General features: G+C 33.8%; 1 protein-coding gene across 1 annotated transcript; it reads right to left on the bottom strand.

Annotated features, from left to right (window-relative positions):
- Position 1: 1 nt before the first annotated feature.
- Positions 2-5214, bottom strand: LOC105120831 (RNA-binding (RRM/RBD/RNP motifs) family protein; the record flags this gene model as incomplete). The annotated part of the gene is made up of 6 exons (XM_011019217.1): positions 4519-5214; positions 4294-4417; positions 4017-4149; positions 2425-2461; positions 2041-2302; positions 2-39 (listed from the first exon to the last, which is right to left on the bottom strand). Coding segments are annotated over exons 1-6 (828 nt in total), but the record flags the coding sequence as incomplete, so codon positions are not given.
- Between the last annotated feature and the right edge of the window lie 5016 nt (positions 5215-10230).

The following is a 10230-nucleotide window of genomic DNA, read 5'->3' as shown; positions in this document are numbered from 1 at the left end:
CTTCTGTTTCCGTGGTGGTGTTCTGTGGAGCCGATGAGGCTGAGGCCAAACATAGACAAACAAAGTCTGCAGTCAGTATATCTGATACATAAATATTGTGTGTGTGGACATCGCAGTTTTCTTAGCGGCAGGCAAAAGCATCAGTACCCATGATGCTTTCATTTATCAAATTGCAGATGCAATAGCTACAGCCAATGATACTAACCATCATCAGAACGAAAAAACAAAGAAGAAGAATTAACTGGGAGGAAAACTGATTTTACTTGCCATCTTTAATTTTACTATTGCAACAAGATATCCAATCTTAATTTATTTTTCCATGTAGTTAGATGAAGGATGCAGCCCGGGCCACCGCTTCAACCGATTAATTTAGTTCGGTGGATTAAATTCAGGTAAAAATTATTGGATTGATATTATATACATATGTAAGCACAAACTAATTAACCACACCAGTTCAGTAGAATGAACTATTGTTGTTAAAATTTAAAAATACGACCCTCAAGAATTTTATAAAAATAACAGAACGGAAAGAAAAGGCTATAAATTATGGCCAGAGCTAACATAATTTTCATAGTTATTAGAACTTGCTCCGTTAGTTGGATCAATTCATGGGTCAATGGGTGAATTCAGATTAATCTAAAAAAAATCATTTTTTTTAGTTAACACAATATTGTTTTGGACCAAAAAAATCCTTAAAATTGATATGCTAGAGCTAGATCAATCATGTTTTACTAGGTCAATATCTATCATGATCTGCAAAAAAATACAACCCAAACAAGGCTCTAAGTTATATAGTGGGTTATTGGGTCGATCCAACTAGCCAGGTCATCAAGTAGATTTATAGCACGTTGGTAGTTCAGGTGATGGATGATGAGGGGCTCGACGTAAAGTAAATTCTCAATATATGTCGTGGTTGTTAAAGGTGGAGATTATAGACCCATGTAAAATCCTATGTATATTCTGAATCGATTAAAGGTCATTTATTTATTTATTTTTGATAGGTAAACAAGCACACGGCAAGGGGATAACCCGCAGGGAAGATGAACAGAGACTGCTCAAACGGAAACGGAACTAAAAAGGAAGAAAATTAACAAAGAACAACAAAGCTAGATAATTCATCAGGGACCATGAGATCTGCTTCATGGAATAAAACCAGATCAGTCGATGCCCAGAGATCTAAGAACATACGATAACCAAGCAAAAGACCCATCATGGTCTCTCAACAGTTCAAATTTTTTTGTCAAGTAGAATAAGCTTAAAACACTAGCTACTGCCAGAAGCCACATTTCAAATATTTTCTAATGCATCTTCATTATGAACTTGGTGATATACATTAGCTTTTCCTCGTGAAATCCCACGATTCTTTCTTTCTTGAGAAGGAAAATCCCATCGTATATTTACTGATTCGGCTACTGTAGTCATTTATTGGTTGAATAAAAGTTCGTGTGGTAGCTTTTAAATACCTAAAAGCAACGCATGGCAGTATATAACATGCGTTGTGGGCCTCTTTACATACACGATCATTTGACTGCATCTCAGAATCAACTACCATCTTGATAGTTGATACTGAAACCACATGCAATCACTATTTGTTTACACCTTATGCTCCTCTGTCCTTACTTTATATTGACCCAGTACTTGGGTCATCCAGATAACCAGACAGCTCATCCACATGGTTGAGGTTGCCCATGCGGCCCCCCGGTATTAAGGCCAGCTAAGTAGCTAGCTAGACAAGCCCTAATTTTTAACATTATCTACTAATGCATGATATATATATGTGGAGAGATATGGAAAGAAGAACGAATGCCTAAGTCAAACCTAATGATCTATTCAGTCTTCGATCCATCAAGTAACGACTGGGGTTAAACACTTTCGATCATCATTGTATATATTATGTATGTTTTATCCTTCTTATGATTAAGCATAAATATATATATGTATGTATGTATGTATGTATATTATGTATCTCCAAATGTGTATGTTTTCTATGAATGGGGAGCTGAAGATCATTGAAGAGAAGGATAAAAAGCAAGCACGTACCAGCTGTACTAGAAGAGGGAAAGGGATGCCTTGCGGGTTGAATAGTTGGAGAAGGAAACGAAGAGAAGGACCCCTCCATAGACGTTGGGAAGTATAAATAAGACGGTCCAGGTATTCGTTGAGCCTGAGGTCCAGAGAGTGCTGTCCTTGGAGCTTGCAAAGAGTAGCCATAATAGTATGGTGCGCCTATGGTGGATGATGATGTCCCGTACATCTGATGATAGTATTGAGCTGGCTGTTGAATTTGTGAATTATACATTGCCTGCATCCATGTCCATCCACCGTAGTATATATTAATTTTACCGAACTATTGTCTGTAACTTTCCGATTTTTTTTCCTTGAGCACATGAAAAATCAATAAACAAGCAGAGAAGGGGTGTTAACCTGGGGGTGCCCATAGTCAGGAGTGTAGGTTGGATACCTGCAGGAGTTGAGTCAATGAATCATAGTACGTATGAACGAGAAAAAAGCTACATGAAATCTAATTAGATTCTGTAAGTTGCTTCTCTAGCTGAGGAAACAGGTAGCATCGGGAATTTAATTGTTGTGCTGCGGTTGAGACCCACTGTGATAGCAACTGCTACCAATAACAATGTCTGCTTATGGTGGGCACTAAAATCAATTCCATCATATCTTCAATATGATAAATTCATATAAATATATACATATATATGTAAGAGAATTATTTCTAAGATGAATAAATATTGATCGAATCTCCCTACCGTCTGGGCCGGCATGCATGGTAACATCCACCGCAGCCCTGTGGCAGGGAAATATCAAAATGATGTCTTCTTCGTATTAATTGGTGATTTTATTTCTAATCAAACATAATTCCCACGGATATGTGGATCTTCCGATGGCTACATGGAAATAGTAGATAGCTAGCTTTTCATCATTATTAGAGAGTTCCATTAATCCATGTCCCTGTCATTTTCCTTGAAAGCTTCTCAATTTCCCTCTCCAGATAAATAGATAACGTAATCAAAATAAGAGACAGCCTCACTCTCCATTATCCTGTATCAATTAGATCATAGGGAAATCCCAGCAACATATAGCCTTTATCGTGACTGTAAATTTTCTTTTCAATAAAATTAAGGGGAGATCATTGATCTATTTTTCATAGGATGGGATCATTATCGATGCAATAACTTTACAAAGTTAAATACCGCCAACAAATTAATATCTATTTAAAATATCTGGGATATGTTAAACTTACCAATCCCACTTACAATAAATAAAAATTTATAATAGAAATTTATAAATTTGAGAACGGAGCATTTATCACAATCTACTAGGATATAACAGGTTCAATTATTTGATTTTTTTTTATTTTTTAATATACTCGTCTAATTAAATTTACCACACTAAGTGTAATATATTATGTTGAGATTATTTAATAAAGATTGATACGCATCTAAGTCTGTGTGGTGTGCCTGCATTTTCGAGTGCATGCAGCATTTGTAGGGGAGGAAACGAATTATTTTTTAACATTGTATAACGATAACGCTGGGAATATTATTTGAAGGCCAAATTATTAGATTCTATTCTCTTCAATTTCTCTAGCACTAACCCTCTGTTCATAAAGTCTTTTCTTGATTAAATCAGGCCATGCAAATAAGTCTCATGCAGCAAGGCCAGGTGGGTCACATTGTTGCATAGGACGTAGCTGTCCTGAGGTAACATGTAAGCTTATGAACTTCGGAGGGAGCAGTAATGGTAACCCCCTTCATTACAAAGTCTTTACTGGTTTGTCTATTTATTTTCTGTGATGTCGCATTGCCAGCTCAATATTTACTAGCTATAATTTCATATTAAAAAAAAAAAAGAGTCAATAGCTATAGCTTTTTAATTGTTCACAGGCTGATAACAACTGCATCGAGTGGAAAAAACGAAACAGAGAGTGTGGTGGACCATTTCCTACAACTAATGTAGCCAAATAATTAGCTTTAGAAAATTGGAAAGCAAAAGGAACTAACCCGTAATGTGTATAGAGGACAGGTGGTGGAGGTGGAGGAGGAGCTAGAGGAGGAAATGGTGCCGCAACTCCGCCGTATGATGGCGCACCAGGTGGTGCACTTCGCTGGAAGGGATTGCTACCTTGCGGTCTTCCTGAAGTAACAACAAACAAAATTTAAAAAAATAATTAACTATTAATTATTAGTGGTGAATAGTTGTAGAAACCAAATACAGTTGATACATTATATGATGGCTGATTAATAATATAATTCTGATTAATCAAAAACAATAATGAACCTCGAGGCGGTGAAGGTCTCGGCCGTCCAAGTGAAGCAATGTTACAATTCGCTCTTCTGCCATCGATCACCGGGTTCGGTTCAGCACAAGCCCTTCTTGCAGATTCCGGATCACGAAAAGTCACCTGTATATATATAAATATATATTGGTGATCAAAAAAGGCCTAACGAATTTGAGTCATCTGAACATGGTCTGTGCAATTTAATAGAGATCTTATCAACTTACAAATCCGTATCCTTTAGATTTTCCAGTGTTTTTGTCTGCAATGATAACAGCTTCAAGAATCTCCCCAAACTGCTCAAAGTATCTACGCATTTCCTCAGTTGGGGTCTCCCAAGCTAGTCCCCCAACAAACACTTTTGTAAACGTTGTATCTCCAAACTGAGATCGATGGTGTGGATAAGCCATGGCACGCAAATCATCAAAATGACAAGTACTGATTATCCTTTTTTCATGCATGAACTCTTGATATATCACTCAGATAGCCGTGACAGCTCCTCCTCTCCATCTCCTCGTTGTCTCTGCTTTCTGCTCTATACGTAAACGCCCCCCTATTTCCTTCATTCTGTTTCTTCACCACAAAGAATCATTGCAAGAATTTTGAGACAAAGAAAGTGATGGCTGGATGGAACTTAATTAGCTAGCATGCTAGTCTATGATGCTGTTGTTAATATTACTTGAGGGTTGTTTTGATAACAAATAGGTTAGGTTGGGGTTTGGCTGTTCAATTAACACGAAGGAGTGCCGAGAGAGAGAGAGAGACCCGACAGCTGCAAACTCTTATTTGCTGTCCAGGAAAGAAGATGGCTAGCTAGGGAGGGTGGATTTGTAATATCCAATGACAGCTGCGTGACCACAGCTCTTGAATCTGTCCTCTCTGTCATACGATTAATTAATATACTCTCCCAGCATTACAAGAAATGATACTTTTCTACAAGAAATGATACTTTTGTTATGAGTTTTGCCTGGTTTCAAACTTCCTATTCTTAATTTCACAAGTGTCCTTTGTTTGTTTATTGTTAATAGTATGATAGTCTGGTTGGATATTAGTTGTACCAACATTTGTACCCAAGGCGGGGTCTCTTGCTGCAGTGGCAATCAAAATGGACTTCCCATCCACCGCAGAAATTATTCATTCCACATCAATGTGATTGCTGGACACTATTTTAGATAAACACAAGAGGCATGGCGCCTTGGCATTGCAAATCTCTCTCTCTCTCTACACACTATCTCACACACAGATATCATTATTACATGCCTGAAGTGTTAGTTTTAAGGTTTAATACATGAATATTAAGCCAAGAAATTGACAAATCATTAACAAATTCATGTATTTAATCATCCGTACGAATACAATGGTCCCAAAAAATAATAATATGGGATCGGGGAAACAACACATCTGGCTCAAAGCGCAACATTTTATCATGGTGGTTCAGTACTGCATATAGTATAGCAATTCTTTCGATATTTGGTTTTATTTTACGTCAACCTATTTTGTTCTAATCACCCCAAAGAAAGAAATAAAAGAAAAGAAAAAAGTATTTCAACTTCGTTATTATCACTTTATTGGAGGTATGATACTTCGTTATCAACGTATTATCTCTAAACAGCAATATGCTCAAAGATCCTTGACATATACATCTGCTTGATTGTTCGACACGCTAAGCAAAACACCCCTCCATCGACATGATCCTAACCCCTCCAACCACAAGCTAAATGTTAAGAAGACAACTCCCAAACGTATAAAACAGTTAGAGTTACAAAACCAATCCATCATTAATATAATACATGTACACTAATTCCAACCATGATGAAGACCATCATGTGCACCAAGTCAAGGGCGGCAAAAGGCCTAAGAAGAAAACAAAATTACAACTGTAAGATAATATCCATCACTCTCAGAACATTCCTGGTCAATATTCACTCGGTGGCTATAGGTTGACGGCAAATTAAATAATATACTGAATTTGATTGTGTATTTTAGGCTATTATAAAATGAAATGGATACATCATCAGTGAGTGTTTGGTCTTATATACAAAGATGTAAATCATGTGCGGTTTCGAGCACTTTAAGCCTGGAATGAAAACATAGCTTGGACAACTGTAAGATTTTGTTTGATTTAGGATTAAAATATACAGGTCAAGTAGTTTAAGGTCAAGGGTATAAGGAAATGTATGAAAGAAAGTGTTGAAAATGTTTGGACTGTGTGTGAAAGAAATTCATAATGATGGATTTAATAATTTTCAGATTTAATATTAAATATTGTATGATGGAGGGATCCAATTGTAGGGAATATTGAACACTTTTTTCTCATTTAGAGATTAACAGACGTCGATCCTTTTAACTCTCCCCTCCTCTCCCTCCTTTCAAAAATAAAATAAAATCAAGGAAGATATATAAATATTTAAAAATAATTATACGGGAGATTAGTTTTGCATTCAAATCCGGGTATTTAACAAATATTTTGTTTCCGAAGGCAGCCAGATACTCAGGCTCTCTTTCTAAAATACAAAGTGATCAATTTAAAAGCTAGTGTAACGTTTTACCGTGAATGAAAAACAGTAATGCATCAAAGTACTTACATGTGGGGAAGGCGATGGTCATTATCAAGCTTGATGCCAGCGTTAGGGACGAGGAGACAGCTATGAGGACCTCTAATATTATGGGAACTGCAACTGGCATTGCAGGTCCTCTCCACGTGGGGTCGTATCCCTCTTTGAGAGCTATGAGCTGGATTTCATCCACTACCATCTTTCTTTTACGCCTATGGTAGGACTCTCTCGTATTCTCAGATTGGGTGTCATGGCTGACCCACCCAAAGCTGTAGCTCCATCAAACCACCAATCAATGTTTCTGTTTAAAGCTGCACTCTTGTGCAGGCAAAGTTATCGTCCAATACTCAAGTTGCTACCTAATTGGAGAAAATAAAGCATTTCTTATACATGTTCTTTCCTAAAGTCTGCAGCTGATCTGATTAATATTGGTCGTCATGTTCCAGTTCCCCCTCTTGTAAAGAAGGCATATCTTCATCTTCTTCTTTTTTAAAGGATGGAAGATACCTCTTTTTGAGCGTGAGGATCCTCTTCATCGCACGTACGTTCAAAATCCTAGTTCCAGCGGAAGAAATTCACATTTAGACTCGGTAAATTCATTGCATGAACTATCTACGGGATCTTACTATCTTCTCACTAGTTCCTTTTTTTTTTAATGGAATATTGTCTCTCGTCCTATATATCCTGAAGATGTTTTTGAACAATATTATATTCATAAAAAAACACACACAATATAGACGGATTATTATGTATTTTTGTAATTGTATCCCTTCATCAGTATAAAAATAGGATCTGTTGGTGATTAATTATCATGCTGATAATGTATGTCGTTTAAGAGGTAAAAGCTTCTTTGTATCCATGTATTCTTAATTTTATACTAGTTTGCCCCGTCTGCTTTTATTTAGTAATTGTGCCAACCCTCCACTTTTAAAATCATCTTTGTTTCATTGATATTTGATCAGAAATTATAGGTTTAATTAAGATATGTGTCATGATATGGTTTCATGTAACTTGACAATTTCAAAGTAACCGAATCTTTCGACAAATAAGGACTAGATAAAATTTCATTTGTATTTGATCGGAAGATCAGGTCTTCTTGATAAATAGGTTCAGGATATGTGTTGCTATGATATGGTTTCGCGTAATTTGACAATTTAATGCAACTGTATTTTTCGAACTAATAAAGACCATTGAAAATCAAAGGTACAAATAAAAGTAGATGGAAAATTTGAAGGGTCTACTTCCACTGCTCATATTTTAAATTTCTTTTTACGAGATATTGTAAATATTAGGGTTATTAGAGATTTATATAATGATTAATTTTAGAGCCCGTAAAATAATTATTAACTTCAGACCCCGTAAAATTAGTTAGTTAACTTCAGAGTCTATAAAATTAGTTAAGCCCGAATATCCATTAATTAAAAAAATAGATTAGGCAAACTAGTACAAAATCAAGAATACAATGACTCGTAAAAACTTAGAATTGTAATATATGTGATATTATATAAGTGTTAAATTTTAATTCTTAATTTTTAAAACTTATTTATAATAAAATCATAATTGATTAATCATCTAAAATTAATTTTTTACTAATAATTTTTATAGGTGTGACCTATTATGTTCACTAATAAAATAATCTAAATATAAATCACAATTCTAAATAAAATCATATTAAATAAATTAAATTATTATCAATTTAACTATTAATTCATTTATATTTAAAAAATCAAGTATAAAGTCTAGCAACTTCTCATGATCCTTTAAATATTAGAAAAATCATAAAAGAATAAACTTTTACTGGGACAATAGCTTAGTGAGAGGGTCTACAAGATTCTTTTCAGTAAGCACTCACTCTATCTTTACATCTTTTCAAATATTAGAAAAATCATAAGAGAATAAACTTTTACTGGGACAATGGCTTAGTAAGAGGGTCTACAAGATTCTTTTCGGTAAGCACTCACTCTATCTTTACATCTTTCTTTTATATAATTCTCTAATCAAATAAAAATATCTAAATATATTTTTAGATCATAAATTATTATCATAATACAAAACTACTAAATCAACAATGCTAGGAATCATAGTTTTGTAATAAACTTCTTAATTCAAACAACATTTTTTGTCCACTCAAACAAATAGGTGTGATTTTATTTGTAGAGACTACCTATATCTTTTATTTAAAACTCTTGTAATTTATAGTACCATTATTTAAAGTAAAATATAACTAAACTAGTTTTTTTATTTTTAATAAATAATTAAAAACTAACATTTAAATAGTCATGAACTACTAGTTCATCTCCTCTGTAGATTATAAAAATATTTTTTATTTTTTTTTTATTATTTTTTTATTAATTAATTAATTGATAAAATATATAAAATTTTTATTAAAATTAATATAGATTATAAAAATATTTTTTATTCTTTTTTTATTTTTTATTTATTAATTAATTATTTGATAAAATATTAAAAATATATAAAATTTTTATTAAAATTAAATATATTGATATAAGCAAACTCAATATCACATATAATCAACTAATTAATTATATGTAATATTCACTAATAAACCCAAAACTAGAGTTCAAATAGGATAAATGGAGTCAACTCCACCTACGTTTAACAACTACAAAGATATATCATGCACTCACATTTCCAGGACATGTGAGACTTACTAAGCGGATTTAAGGATTGTCTTTATAAATTGAACAATGTACATATATGATCTCAACACTTCACCCAACAGTGATCTCAAAAAAAAAATTTTATTTAGGAGGTCTTTCAGTGTCTCAATCAAAAATATTTAGGAGGTCTTTCAGTGTCTCAATCATCTTCTCAGTCAAAGTGAACTTTGCATCAGCCTCGATGTGTACGCTTGTTTGTCTATAACAGATCTTAAACCTCGTCACTTGGCACATGAATAACCATGATCAGCTTGTTAACATGAAATAATTTACAAGATGGCAAAAGTGAAGAAATATTCAAGCCTGGGAAAAATACGTGGGCTATATCCCTGTTGCCGTGAACCCATAATTCCAACCGCAGTCAAGATTCTTACCATCAAACTCCGTAAAAGCTCATCTCCAGTGATTTCGCCGCTGCAGTTAGAATGTTTATCCAACATTTGTTGGGGTTATAATTTAATGAGTGTAGAAATCTACTTTCTAACGTTGGGTTATACTTTTTATTATTTTTTCAGTAAACTAAACTTGCCAAAATTAAAAAAGATGATTTGGATTAGTACATAGCTTATGGTAAATATTATTTGAATTTAGCATATAAGATTTTTAAAGTGCTTTTTTATTTAGAAACATATTAAAAAAATGTTTTTAAATTTTTTTTAATATTAACAAATCAATGTAATTTAAAAACATAACAAAAAAAAAC

This window comes from Populus euphratica, unplaced genomic scaffold (genome assembly GCF_000495115.2).
Source record: "Populus euphratica unplaced genomic scaffold, PopEup_1.0 scaffold6.1, whole genome shotgun sequence".
Lineage (NCBI taxonomy): Eukaryota > Viridiplantae > Streptophyta > Magnoliopsida > Malpighiales > Salicaceae > Populus > Populus euphratica.
This window is presented reverse-complemented; position numbering and strand designations above follow the sequence as displayed.